This window comes from Gymnoscopelus braueri, assembly GCF_963280865.1.
Source record: "Gymnoscopelus braueri genome assembly, chromosome: 2".
In the NCBI taxonomy this organism is placed as follows: domain Eukaryota; kingdom Metazoa; phylum Chordata; class Actinopteri; order Myctophiformes; family Myctophidae; genus Gymnoscopelus; species Gymnoscopelus braueri.
Genome location: NC_137604.1, coordinates 25,797,991 through 25,812,990, shown reverse-complemented (window position 1 = coordinate 25,812,990; position 15,000 = coordinate 25,797,991). Strand labels below are relative to the sequence as shown.

The 15,000-nt window shown below is 42.8% G+C and overlaps 1 protein-coding gene across 1 annotated transcript in view; it reads right to left on the bottom strand.

Moving 5' to 3' along the window:
• adgrl3.1 (adhesion G protein-coupled receptor L3.1) overlaps positions 1–15,000 on the bottom strand; it is a 246,164-nt gene that overhangs the window by 53,568 nt on the left and 177,596 nt on the right. Inside the window, exons 8-12 of the mRNA XM_080441659.1 lie at positions 14,854–15,000; positions 14,559–14,742; positions 12,707–12,810; positions 10,898–11,083; positions 7,668–7,706 (exon numbers count right to left, since the gene is read on the bottom strand). The exon at positions 14,854–15,000 is cut by the window's right edge and continues 71 nt beyond it. Coding sequence (XP_080297785.1) covers positions 7,668–7,706; positions 10,898–11,083; positions 12,707–12,810; positions 14,559–14,742; positions 14,854–15,000 — 660 coding nt within the window. The remainder of the gene's footprint in view (positions 1–7,667; positions 7,707–10,897; positions 11,084–12,706; positions 12,811–14,558; positions 14,743–14,853) is intronic.

Sequence of the window (15,000 nt, the reverse complement as noted above, 5' to 3'; positions counted from 1 at the left end):
TCATTGTCTTTGTGAATAAATAAAGTATGGGTACATAGACTAATTGCCAAGCGTTATGTTGTTGCCTCGGGTTAATCTAACTTGAAGGCCATGCAGCATGTGTCTGAATAATGATGGCGATGAGTCAGTGTGGGTGGGACTGCACTACTTGAGATTGGCTGCATTTCAATTGACTGTTAACGTTCAAAACGCGAGAACAGACAATATGGATTATTATTTCACACTATTTCACGCCTTATTTCACACTTTGGGCTATTCAAAAATAGCAGATCTACAAGCTCGTAGTAGATCTGCTATTTTTGAAAAATTGTGAAAATGTGCGCAACTCTTTGAATATACTGTATATGTTTTTAAAGCGAACATTTGTAACTCAAATCTTTGCTTCTGGGGGGTCCCTGGAACAACATATTTTGAGATGGGGGTCCGCGGCCAAATACATATCATTTTGGGGGTCCTTGACGTGAAAAAGTCTGAGAACCACTGATATAGAAACATAGGTTTTTTTCAAAAAACAGTTTTAAACTATTTAGAAGACATTTTTTTGTGGAATCGGCCTCAGGTCTTAATGGGTTAAAGCAGAAGATTAAAGAGTTTAATATTTAAAAAAAAGCTGATCAGGTCCTCATGGGTCCATGACGTTTCAGATGCATCATGCACTTATCCGACACCCGCGGCAAATACAATTGGTCCGACCCGTACCCGTAACCGTATTAATGAAGTTACGTTAAGATTTTGGACCCGGCCCGGCTCGGGTTTTGGGAACCCGTGCTACTATAGTGTGCAATGCGTGAGGATGGATAAAGTACAAACGCATGTTTTTATTTGTTATATACATATTTATTTGCCTGTATGTGTCGTATGCACTCATGCAGCATGGGGATGCATTCTGGCAGCATGTGTGTGCAGCTTGTCCATTTTGTGCATTATCTGGACTGAGAGAGAGAGGGTGTATGCAAGGGACTGGGGAAAAGCACTGCAGTGAATCATTCTGCTCCACTTGGTCTAAGAGTTGGAGCAAAGACGAGAGAAGGGCAGGAAAGAGGAAGAGAGGATGCCATATACATGCTCTCTCTGAAGATGTGACAATAGCGTTGCGTGCTCTGCAGATGTGACAGTAGTGCTGCTGCTTCAACTCAGGTATTTTCAGCTGCCACTGCAGCCAAACGTCATCTTCACTTCGATGCGATGTGTGTTCCATTTAACCTCCCCTTGTACTTTTATGAAACTTTTGATCTTTTTTTTCCTTGGCTTTTGATTACCCTGCCATGTCATTTTCATTTATTCCTTCATTCGAATTTAATTTGGCAGGCAGTGAGATTACATCTCTGGAGGCCAGAGATGGGTAAGCAGAGAGAGGGGTGTCGTTGCTTCACAGCCCAGACATCTCCACATCTGTAAGTAAACCGACAATGTGTGTGTGTGTGTGTGTGTGTGTGTGTGTGTGTGTGTGTGTGTGTGTGTGTGTGTGTGTGTGTGTGTGTGTGTGTGTGTGTGTGTGTGTGTGTGTGTGTGTGTGTGTGTGTGTGTGTGTGTGTGTGTGTGTGTGTGCGTGTGTGTGTGTGTGTGTGTGTGTCTAACCACTGGTGCTGCCGGTGACATTTCTATCAGCAAGTATGGGGACTTGAGTGCTAAAATGGAGAACGTTTTTTAAGGGGTCTTCAAAGAGGGGAGAGACTCTGCTGCTATAGATAAGGGTGCATAAGTGTGTGTATGTGTGTGTGTGTGTGTGCGTGCGTGCGTGCGTGCGTGTGTGTGTGTGTGTGTGTGTGCGTGCCTGTGTGTGTGCGTGCGTGTGTGCGTGCCTGCGTGCGTGTGTGTGTCCATACACACACCAGTAAATGGGGCAGAAGTGAAATGCTTTGAAGCGTTGGGGTAATCCAGCGTAAACAGTAGCGGCAGCGATGGTCCACCAATCCCAGCTCAGTGGAGTATTCATTCTCACTCTCTCTCTCACACACACACACAAGCACACAAGCACACACTAGCACATACGGTATAAGAGCATGCACACAAGAGCCCACTTTGCAAAAGTGAGCGAACTTAGATGTTAGCACAAGTAGAGTGGGGAGGGGCGGAGAGAGTGGAATTCTTTGTTTATTTTATGTGCTCGGGTAGCCGCTGCATGAGAAAGTGCATATTTTGAAAATGTTTTCATCAGTCTGTCACATATTGTTGGGGTTCTTTTGCTTCTGCGACAGGAAGAGTACGATGCTAATTTAGGCTTCAAATAGGCTCTTATATGCACAACAGCCATATTGGAAAGAAATTGGGCCTCTTCCTCATTTCCTTCACAGGCCTTACCAATTATACTAATTAAGGCTCAGTTCCATTTAGTTTAGCACAGTGGTTCTCAAACTTTTTAATTTCAAGGACCCCCATAACTCTGAGAGTGTACAAATGGAGGGAGGGAGGGGCAGAGAGAGTTACCCACAAGTGACCCCACATGGACAATATCATTCTGTTTGACCAGAAAATGGAACAGAGCCTTAATTAGTATCATTGGTAAGACCTGTGAAGGAAGTAAGGAAGAGGCCCTATTTCTTTCCAATATGGTTGCTGCGCACAGAGCCTATTCACAGTATGTTCTGATCCACCATCCTAAAATAAAGGACAAATTACACATTATCATTGAGCATCAATGCCTCCTCCCCGTCCCCCTTTATGGTTGGCTGGAGCGCAACAGCAGGGCCAGCTCTATCAACGCAAATGATTCTGACTGACTGCTCGTTGATAAAGTTGCACCATTGTTCGGCCGGTTGGCTTAACAACGAACTAGTCAATCGCATTGCAATCGTCCCTCCAGGCTATAGGATGGCCGGCTGGCTAAACAACAAACTAGCCAATCGTAGAGCAATCATCAGTCCAGGCATTAGGATGTATTTTATCCCAACAGCTGACCTTTTCTTATCATTTGCAGGTCTGCAGCGTGTGCATTAGCAGTAAAGATGACAACCTAATGTAATCTCTTCAATCTGAAGTGAAAGAGAATTTGTTCGAAGTCAGAATCAGAATCCCACTTCTCCCCACAGTCCCGTGCCTTTTATGCCTTTTCATAGTCACAAGCAATCCCAAAACAATTATTGTCATCGGAATGGATAATTGTAATTGTGTATTGCCTATGGACAGCACGTGCCCGAAAGAGAAAAAGATAAAGAGAAGCAGAGAGAGACTGAGAGACAGAGATACGGAGAGAGAGAGAGAGAGAGAGAGAGAGAGAGAGAGAGAGAGAGAGAGAGAGAGAGCTATCTGCAGGCACTTCACGAACACACTTAATTTTTACAGTCCATGGAACGCACTCATTTCCGGAGAAATAACGTCACCATTGAAAAGATGACAGATACCCTTTTATTCGTAATGGTGGATATGGCTCCTGCAGAAAGTTTGGTGCACATATGATTTGAAACATTTGAATGAACATGCATAGCCCCTGTCTGCAGTTTCCGCCTCTGCTGTGACCAGCGGTCAATCAAGCAAAGAGGACGCTGGGTCTATGGTGCTACTTTCACGGCCATGATCAAGTACACGTCTCCAATCCTCGGTTTCTAGACAGCCTGGATAAGATCTGTTAAACTGCCATGACCAAACCTCCATGAAAACCTGAACATCACTGATTGATGAAGTTACATGACTAAAAAGCCCATGGCCTGGTCCGGCCATATACCAGGTTTTGACCTACTCATGTTTAACCTTTTTCCTCTCATTATCCCTTTACTTCTCTCTTCCTTGCTGTCACTTTTCCTACCTTAAAAACAGTAGTGATTCTCACCTTTTCTAATTTCAAGGAGCCCTAAGTTGATCTGCAATAGGACGTGGAACCCCATTTGATAAGATTTGTATTTATCTCTGGGACCCCATTCTGAGATATTGTTATACATGATTTGGTTCAATATGGTCTGTCATTTGGCCCAAAATGCCTTTACTGTCGATGTACTATAATGTAGGTATAACCAGTGGTGGAAAAAGTACTCAAATGTTTTACTTAAGTAAAAGTATCAATACTGCAATGTTGAAGTACTCTGTTACAAGTAAAAGTCCGGAATTCAAAATTTACTTGAGTAAAAGTACAAAAGTATTGGCATCAAAATGTACTTAAAGTACCAAAAGTAAAAGTACTAAAATGTTTGAAAATAGCAGATCTACAAGCTCACAACGCGTCGCGATGCGACGCGTTGTGAGCTTGTAGATCGGCTATTTTCAAATAGCCTAGTTATAAAATAGCGCTAAAGTGGTTAATGTGTGTTTTATAATATAATATTTTATATCTGAAAAGTAACTAGTAACTAAAGTTTTCAAATAATTGTAGTGGAGTAAAAGTACAATATTTGCCTCTCAGATGTAGTGGAGTAGAAGTAAAAGTATTGGACATTGGAAATACTCAAGTAAAGTACAAATACCTCAACATTACTTAAGTACAGTACTTAAGTAAATGTACTTAGTTACTTTACACCACTGGGTATAACCATGAAACTCTGATCAAAATAGCTGTTCTTGTGCGTTCTCTAGTTGTATTACCGGTGAAGACGGACTATCCGTCGTTTAGATGGGAACCCTGTGGAACCCCCTCAAGGACCCCCGGGCACCACGTTGAGAAGCACTGCCCCTACAGTGTCAAAGCCTCTCCATGCTAACAAATGGATATTGAATAAAATTGCAAAATTTAATAAACAGGAAACGTGTCTCCAGTTCCCCAAATGAAGTGAGAGAGGAGTGATCAAGCCAAGAGAAAGAAAGATAATTCAATTATTCTTTTTTTTTTGGTCTCCATTAATCCATTAAGACCCACGGGAACGCATCTGCGTCATTTTAAGATTTATTTTGGCTATTCTAAAAATAGCAGATATACAAGTTCATAGCGTGGCACTCGGCTATGAGCTTATAGATCTGCTTCTTTTTTTTTTGTTGTGGAAAATGTTGGCAAATCTTTGAATATATATAATATATGTTTTAAAGCGAACATTTTTAACTCCGATCTGAGCTTCTGGGGGGGTCCCTGGAACAACATATTTTGAGATGGGGGTTCGTGGCCAAATACATATCATTCTGGGGGTCCTTGACATGGAAAAGTTGGAGCACCACTGATATACAGTAGCAACATACTGTTAGGATTTAGAAGAACATTTTTAGATATGTATGTTGGCCGCGGACCCCCATCTGAAAACGTTTTGTTCCAGGGACCCCCATGAAGAAAAGATTTGAGCTACAAATGTTCGCTTTAAATATATATATATTCAAAGATTTGCACAGATTTTCAAGATTTTTCAAAAATAGCAGATCTACAAGCTCATAGCGCGGCACTCGGTGCCGCGCTATGAGCTTGTGGATCTGCAATTTTTTTAGCCAAAGAAATCTTAAAATGATCCGTTCCCGGATTGAAAGGGTTAAGACCCCAAACCTCTTCTTACTTGGCAATTAGTGCCGGCAAATAATTAACGAGGAGAGGGCAGCATCTCATCCCTAATGACAGTCATTCCTATCTAGCAGAGTCGGTTAGTGTTGATATAATTTAGCTTCGAATTATTAAGACTAATTATCTAATTGATCAATCCCAGCCCCCCGGTAATAACCAAGGTGTGCTTTTGTACAGTTAGCCTACTGTATGTATTCCAAAAAAACAGTATGAAAACAGCAACTTTGTGAATAACAGCACTTACTGGATTTAGGAAGTGTTAGCAAAATGGACTCTGAATTGTGATACGGTAACGGTGGATCACTGTTGACAATATATTCACACGCGAATGTATATACGGTATATGCCTGCGCGTGCGTGTCAGCTTGCATATAGTCCTGAGCCATGTTCTGTGATGTGACATTGCTGACTGTTGCTGACGTTCAGACTTTTCAGGGGAGAGGAGAGGAAAAGCCTGCATCAGGAGAAAAAGAGCAAGCCCAACAGAGACAGAGAGAAGGAGGGGGTTAGAGAGAGAGACGCAGACGTAGATGGAGAGAAAGGGAAAGAGAGAGAGAGAGATAGAGTAATCTATTTACATGGACGAGGGCAGTGAGGCTTTTGATGTTCTTACATAGTGATTTTAGCTGACCACAAACGTGCCTGATCGATCTCTTGAGGGATTTCGAGTTCATACCACGAGACAGTGTCAACATGAATCAAACGTAAACATTGGCATGTAAAAGTCACAGTAAGAAAACAAACAGCAGACGAGCCACGAAAATGAGCTAAAGGTGTAAGGGGCCGCGATCAAACAATGTACAGCGGGATCCATCACACTCAATTCGCGGCTGGCTTTTTCTCTCCGAAACACCAGCAGTATAACGACATATCAGTGAATGAAGATGGATAGGATCTCACTGGGTTTCAGGCAAGCCCTGTTTAGAATTCTGCAGAGTATCACAAAATAGATGAGCTATTATTGATATTGATCATGGCCTCTTATCAGTAAGTGAACTGTAACCGAATGCAAGACAAACTGAACGGGAATAAAAACCGATGTCAGCAAACCATTTGAGGAGAGTGAAAAGTCTGATCCTTTGTGAAATCCTGAGTGGTTAATAGATTATATACTGCAACAGACAACACCAGTGATGTCATGGGCCTGTCCCACACATGTGGTGGGGATCCAGAACAGAGCTCGCTTCGCTCCTCAAAGGGTTGGTGCTCAGGGCTGGGCAATATAGATAAGATGATATATCGAAATCATGATATGAGTCTAGATCGTCTGGTATGGCATAAGTGTTGTATTTTCCTGGGTTTAATCAGTTAAGTTAAGTTAAAGGGATATTTCACTTTAAAAAAACTTTGGGTCATTTTATCGTCTACTCTGGCTTTTGAGAGCCCCCCAGACAGTTTTTAAGTTGCTTGATTCAGTATTTAGATATTTGATATTCACTTTATCAGACACGCCCCCTTCCTATACAAACTCCATTTTAACCGTGATCGATTAATCGCAAACACCCGTTCTTGGTTCTGGTGACTCAAGCTGCCCTCCTAATACGTGAGGAAGCCGTGTTTTTTCGATTCCTTTTTTCATTTATTTTATTATTATTTTTTGTTGTATTTAGTTTTTTTCATTTAAAAAATATATATATTAAAAATAAATGAAAAAAGTAATTGAAAAAACACGGTCTCCTCACGTATTAGAAGGACAACATCAGTCACCAGAAACAAGGACGGGTGTTTCCAATAAATATATCAATGCGTTTGTATAGGAAGGGGGCGTGTCTGATAAAATGAATATCAAATATCTAAATACTGAATTAAGCTACTTAAAAACTGTCCGGGGTGCTCCCAAAAGCCTGAGTAGACGATAAAATGACCCACATTTATTTTGAACGTGAATATCCCTTTAAGCCCTATTTTATACTTTCACAAAATGTTAACATTTGTGGAAATAGTCAATCTACAAGCTCACAATACGTCCATTGCAACATGTTGTGAGCTTGTAGATGTGTTATTTTCTCTATATTATGATCACAATATCACAATATATTGAGGTACTTGGCCAAAACAATTGTGCTCTTTGATCTCGTCCATATCGCCCAGCCCTAGTTGGGGTGCAAAACAATAAAACAATTGCGGCAACCAAAGAATTGGAATTCAATGCAAAAGCTCAGTAACACGAGCAGACACACAAACAAACAAACAAACAAACAAACACACGTGGTTATATGCATGCTGTTCTGAGTGAGAGACAGCTTGGAGGTGCAAATACCTGTGTGAAAAACCTGCAGGACCGTTCTCTCTTCTGCAGCTGGGAATCCAAAACATGTAGTGATTAGCATGAGAAGACCTAACCAACACATCACCGCTGTCTGGTTGAAACCATCCAAAACCATTCCTTTTGTGTTATTATTTAAAGAAAAACATTTTTAAATAGTGAAAAATAACACATCGCGTTGTGAGCTTGTAGATCTGCTATTTTCACTACGTTTGTGCAACACTCTTAGATGATGAAGTAGAAGGGCATTCATTTATGAAAAAACATTAAAAAGTTGATACAGTATATGGAGATACAAGGTTTCTGCCCGACAGCAACGACATACAGATAGTAGATGTACAGGGTTCCATTTGCTGGCGGAGAGGAGGAGGGGGGGGCTGAATCCATGCCTCCGCTTTTGACATCCCCCCTCTGGCCTTTCATTGTTTTTGGTGGGAATATGTTTCATCTCTGGTTCTGGTCAAACTGAATCACGCCGGGTTTGAAGTCGGTCAGTCCCATACAGTATAATGCACATGACCATATATGGGCAATTACCGCTATATACTATAGGGCTGAAGTCGTTGAGAAAATGCTGTTTTTTTGTTTTGTTTAACAAATGGAACCCTGTACAGATGCACACATGGTAGAACGATTTCCCTTTTTCCCTCCCCTCCATTTCTGTCTCCTTCCCTCCCTCATCATTGTCCCGTTGCTTGGCCTCCAGTTCCCCCCCCCCCCCCCCGCCCCCCATCATTTCCTCCTATTCTCCATTGTGTTTTCTCCTCTATTCCTCTCATCCTCTGCATCTAACAGCAAAGTGAATTAATGTCATTAATTACTTTACCGCTCGTGCGTAATTGGTCACATTCGATATCCTAATGAAAATTAGCATAATAACTAGGCATATTACTCAATTAGGCATTTATAATTGGGTCATTAATGGATTGCAGGAGGCACATTGTTTTCTCTTTTATGGAGAATGCTTTGCAATGATGCAACCTTTGCAGGCATTTGGTCAACAACAAAGGGTAGGGTAATTGGTCCCACTTATAGCGTGTGTAGGCACTTCACTGGTGGTAACCGAGTACTTGTGGGAAGTAGAAAAGACAGAGAGAGAGAGAAAACAGAGAGATATATAGATAATGTTTTCACATTGTCAATTAGTACACAGTAAAATCCTCAGTGTTGATTTAACTTTGAGAGTGGACAAATGGAACCAAATAGAGCCGCAAGGGTGAGTTGATTGGACTGGCCAGTTTTTGGCACTGAGAAAACTTTCCCTAATAGCGCTGACACCCAGACGGATTATAGAGCCCCGAAATACCATGCCACAAGGGGCAGCATTTCCCCATCTGGTCCTCTTCTCCAGGCTATTGCATCCCTTCCAAAGAACACAGCAGCATTCTTAACACAGCCCAACACTGGTTTTCCTTTCTTCTTCTTTTTTTTTTATGATGCTGATGATTAGGACCACTCAGGCCTCACTGTCCAGGGCGATTTGATCAACCTAGTCTCAGAGAAACAGGAGCCAGTTGCAACACCTCACACTAAGTTCAAACTTAGCCTAGTTATAGCTTAAATGGCTTTTAAAAAGCCGGGAAAGTATTGGTGTCATTTTTAGATTTCTTTGGCTATTAAAAAATAGCAGATCATAGCGTGGCACCGAGTGCCGCGCTATGAGCTTGTATATCTGCTATTTTTTGAAAAATCGTGAAAATGTGTGCAAATCCTTAAAAAAAATATATTTTTTAAGCGAACATTTGTAAAATATTTTGGTTCCAGGGACCCCCAGAAGCAAAGATTTGAGTTACAAATGTTCGCTTTAAAAATATATAGCCTATTCAAAGATTTGCACAGATTTTCACGATTTTTCAAAAATAGCAGATCTACAAGCTCATAGCGCGGCACTCGGTGCCACGCTATGAGCTTGTAGATCTGCTATTTTTGAATAGCCAAAGAAATCTAAAATGACAGAGATGCGTCCCCGCATTGAATGGGTTAAGCCATAACAAGGCTAAGTTTTGAACTTAGTGTGAGGCGGTGCAACTGGCTCCTGTGAGCTCAACAATCTATGACCTGCAACCCCGATATACATTTCACCAGCTGTACGCACTTTGTTGGTGAGCTTTGGTACAGTTTCACAGAGCATATATACCAGAGGCAGGGCAGGACCAAAAATGATACTTAGTTAGGATTCTGGAGGCGTTACTGTGGGACAAAAGCTGTTGTTAATCATCCAAGATGTTCAGTGACATTCTTTAAATAATGCACGCAGAGAAGACATGAATAAAAGCACCAATTTATCACCCAAAAATCAACAGTATATATGTATAGTGCATCTTCCCTTACTAAATCAATCCTGCACATATCTCTCTCCCCATGCAGAATAGTAGTAAACATTTGCGAAGGACACATACTTATTTTCCCTTTGGCTCGTTCGCTTCTATTTCTCTCATCAATACTAATATATTTTTGGGCGGTGAAACCGCCCCTATAAGTGAGATTTGGAAAAATGTACAAATATCTTGGGCAGTGAAACCGCCCCTGAAAGTGAGGTTTGGAAATTTGTACAATTATCCTGCGCTGTGATTGGCCAATCACAATCTATTCAGGACTGTGATTGGCCAGTGTCACATGACACATGTGCATAGCCCTATATAAGCAACCATAACTTTAAAAAAAACATAAATTGGTTTTTTTTTAAGTTATGGTTTTGTCCATCATAAAGAGTGTTTCAATAAATATATTTATCTTTTGTACATGATTGATCGACTCCATTCAGTATTGTGATACTGTTTCAATAAATGTATTTATCTTTTGTACATGATTGGTTGACTCCATTCAGTATTGTGGTTAGCTAGGAAGACACCGCCCACTTCACACAGGGTGTGATTTTTAATTTAATACAGGATTTTTACTATTTCTACATTATGGTATTGCTACTTTTACTCAAGTACAAACTCGGAGTACTTCTTCCACCACTGCTGGTCACAATCTAGCCATAACGAGGACTAGCTTGAAAGAAAGAAATACAGTGCACCAACCTCCCAACCCCTCCCTACAATGACAACCATCATTTACATCTACAGGACTCTCTCTTTCCATGTTGTTTCGCCCAGGGACCACCCCTAATATGCCTATCCCTAACCTTAACCCTAACCCTAACCTGACAAAAAAAACTGCCTAAATCTAACCTTAGCCTCACAGAAATGATGCCCATCTTGTGTGCCTTTCTGCAGTACCTTGGTGAGGCTGCGGGCGGCGCTGTCCTTGCCCCCGGGCGTGAGGTTCCTGAGCTGCACGTCCAGCAGTTCCACCAGCTGTGCCATGGCGCGCACCGTGGACGGAACGTCGCCCGGACGCAGCAGCCCCTTGGTCTGCTCCGCCAGCTCTCTGGCCACCATGGCGGCCGTCTCACCCGAACGGAGCTGGAGGTGGAGGTGGAGGGGAGGGACAAAGATGGAGAGAGAGGAGAATGGAGAAAAGAGGGATAACGAGAGAGAGAGGGGGTGGATAGTGAGAGAGAGGAGGATGGAGAAAGAGAGAGAGAGAGAGAGGGGGTGGTTAGTGAGAGAGACAGAAAGATGTGTGGAAGGAAAGAGGACAAATGAGATAAGGAAGGTATGGAGAGAGGAAAACGGACGAGTGGAAACAAACGCAGGACAAAGCATCTCCACAGGAGAGTGGGGGGGGAAATAATGGACACAGGAAAGAGGGGAGGTAAGGGGGGATGAATGGAAAGAGGGAAGAGAGGGAGAGGAGAGAGAAAATGTAACCACTTTCAACCTGTTGTCCCTATTTCTTTTTTGAGTGGTGCTAGCCACTCCAAGGAGTGACTTTGTCTGTGTGTGTGTGTGTGTGTGTGTGTCTGTGTGTATGAGCACGGCCCCTCTGTATGTTTGAGCACAGCCTCAACAGCTGCGGCTGATTGCAACACAAAGACGCAACCAGTTACACTAATTATACACACACACACACACACACACACACACACACACACACACACACACACACACACACACACACACACACACACACTTTTGAGTAAAAATACTTAACATGAGTAAAAATACTTAAAATGAGTAAAAATACTTAAATATTAGTAAAGATACTTTAAAGTTCCTAAACTGAGTAAAAATACTTAAAATGAGTAAAAATACTTAAAAGATGTTAAAATGAGTAAAAACACGTAAAAATCAGTAAAAACATTTTAAAGTACTTAAAATTAGTAAAAATACTTTGAAGTCATCAAAGTCTGTAAAAAGTAACTAACGAAATGAACTCATGAAAGGCACCACTCTCTTCACACTGGGTGTGATTTTTTATTCACAATTTGTGAAAAAAGGGATTGTAGATTGACAACTTCTTCTGCTATTGCACGCTACCATTGTGCGACAAAGTATCCAATAGGGCTTAAGTGGTGAGGGGAATAAATATTTGATGGTGCAGATGAGTAGTGGTGAGGTTGTAGGGGTGACAGCAGCCGAATGTGCTGGTTATGGCTTCCCGCACCTCTTGTGAGTGTTATCATAATGACTCTTAAACTGCTTTACGTCAACAAATCCTCCTCTACCACCTCCGTAACAGCACTGATTTCACACTGACTATAATATTTAGCCACACTTTGACTTGTAAAGCTGTAAAGCTTAATGCACCAAGAAGACGTAATAAGACGTAGTGGTAAAAAGATGATCAAATACGCACTTCCTAGAAACCATAATTTTATTTATATTATACCACTTAGAAGCTATATTCTAATGACGGGCTTTTCTTTCTCATGCAAACACACTGCATGCTATGCATATTAACACTCATGATAATTGTTAATTTTAATCTCCCCCGGCTGCATGCGATCTCTCTGAGATCATGCACACGAGACACTGTTAACAAAGTAAGTTGGCTCGGATGGCCTAAATCTCTCCCCGTGGTCAATGTGTGTTCATGCATGTTAAAAGCGCTCCAGGACCATATCCATAATGGATAGCCTTACACCGGGGTTCAATGGGGAAGAGGCTGTGCGGCGGCGGGCTGGCGGCAGCGTTCAGACTCACTTTCTGCATGATGTGGTTGACCCAGGGCGACGTGCAGTTGCTGAGGTCGGGGCCTCGGGGATCCCAGTAGCCCAACTGGGCCACGCACACGTATGTGGCCACGCCTGCAAAGACAGGCCGAGTAAACACACTGAGACAGCGTTGACATTCACCAGGAGACATGGAGATTCTTAGACGTGCCTGGGGTTCACTGAGTGGTCGGCGTGTGTGTGTGTGCGCACTGTGTGTGTGTGTGTGTGTGTGTGTGTGTGTGTGTGTGTGTGTGTGTGTGTGTGTGTGTGTGTGTGTGTGTGTGCTACTTGTGTTACTCTACTTGTGAGAGCCAAATGTCCCCACAAGTATAGTAGAATTTGAGAAATAAGACATCGTGAGGACCATTTTGGGTTGGAGTTATGCTTGATTTGCTTTTACGCCAAAAAATAGGCCGACCCACAAGCTCACAACGCGTTGCGCTGCAACACGTTGTGAGCTTGTAGATCGGCTATTTTAGGCTTTACGGTTAAGGTTAAAAATGTCCTCACAAGTACAGTACTGCAAAGGTGTGGTGTGTGTGTGTGTCCATAAAATTGGTTAGTTCAGGAGTCTGTTTGCGCATTCATTATGCTCGAGCTGGAGTACAAGGCGTGTGCATATTGCGTACAGTATTTTGCAGTGTGTTTAGTCGGACAAAAGGGCAGCATTTTACATGTCTGAGGATGAACAGTGAACTCACGCTCCACTTATTAAGGCCCAGGAGGGCCAACAATATACACATTCTAGGCTGCAGCAAGGAAATGTACATTTTACATCAAGGCCCCATTTGTGTATTCACACTGTGTGTGTGTGCGCGCGCGCGTGTGTGTGTGTGTGTGTGTGAGTGTGTGTGCGTGCACGTGAGCGTGTGCGTGTGTGTGTGTGTGTGCGTGTGCGTGTGTGTGCGTGCGCGCGTGTGTGTGTGTGTGTGTGTGTGCGATAGCGCGGCACCGAGTGCCGCGCTACGAGCTTGTAGATCTGCTATTTTTGAAAAATCGTGGGAAGTGTGCAAATCTTTGAATACATATTGTTTTAAAGCAAACATTTTGAACTCAAATCTTTGCTTCTGGGGGGTCCCTGGAACAACATATTTTGAGATGGGGGTCCGCGGCCAAATACATATCATTTCGGGGGTCCTTGACATGAAAAAGTTTGAGAGCCACTGATATAGAAACATTTTTTTTTTTTCAGAATACTGTTGGGATTTAGAAGACATTTTGTAGAATCGGCTTCAGGTCTTAATGGGTTATATATTGGAGAAATAAAATAAAAATAGAATAGAATAGGAAGAAAGAAAGAAAGAGCCACAATACCCCATCCATCCACCCAGTGGTTGAAAAAGTACTCAAATTCTTTACTTAAGTAAAAGTACCAATACTGAAATATAAAAATACTCTGTTACAAGTAAAAGTCCAGAATAAAAATTGTACTTAAGTAAAAGTACAAAAGTATTGGCATCAAAATGTACTTAAAGTACCAAAAGTAAAAGTAGTAAATATTTGAAAATAGCCGATCTACAAGCTCACAACGCGTCGCGATGCGACGCGTTGTGAGCTTGTAGATCTGCTATTTTCAAATAGCCTAGGTTTAAAATAGGTTTAAAGTGGTTAATGTATGTTTCATTATATCATAATTTATATCTGAAAAGTAACTAGTAACTAAAGTTTTCAAATAATTGTAGTGGAGTAAAAGTACAATATTTGCCTCTGAGATGTAGTGGAGTAGAAGTAAAAGTATTGGAAATTGGAAATACTCAAGTAAAGTACAAATACCTCAAAATTGTACTTAAGTACAGTTCTTAAGTAAATGTACTTAGTTACTTTCCACCACTGCTCCTCACCTAGTGTCCCCACGGGACAGGGCTGCTTGGCCGTCTGTCCCTGCTGAGTGCGCGGCCAGGACACGTCCGCCGTCACCCTGGGAACGCAGAACTCCTGCGGGGGCGGGGCCGCCGACTGGGGGGGCGGTCCTCCCACCGGAGGAGGGACCGCCGCGGCCGGCGGCGAGCGTCCCGCGCCCGCCTTCTGGTTGGTGTCGGGGATCTGGTTGGTGTCGGCCGGCGAGCCCCCTCCTCCTCCTCCTCCTCCTCCTCCTCCTCCTCCTCCTCCTCCTCCTCCCCCTCCTCTGCCGGGGACGAGGATGGCCTGGCGGATGGTGGTGGTGGTCCGGTACCGCTGGCCGCCGGGCGACGTGGTGAGGAGGGGGCGGGGCGTGGTGTAGTACGGCGGTGAGCGGGTGGTGGTGGTGGTGCGGCTGGTGGAGGAGGAGGACGAACCCCCGCC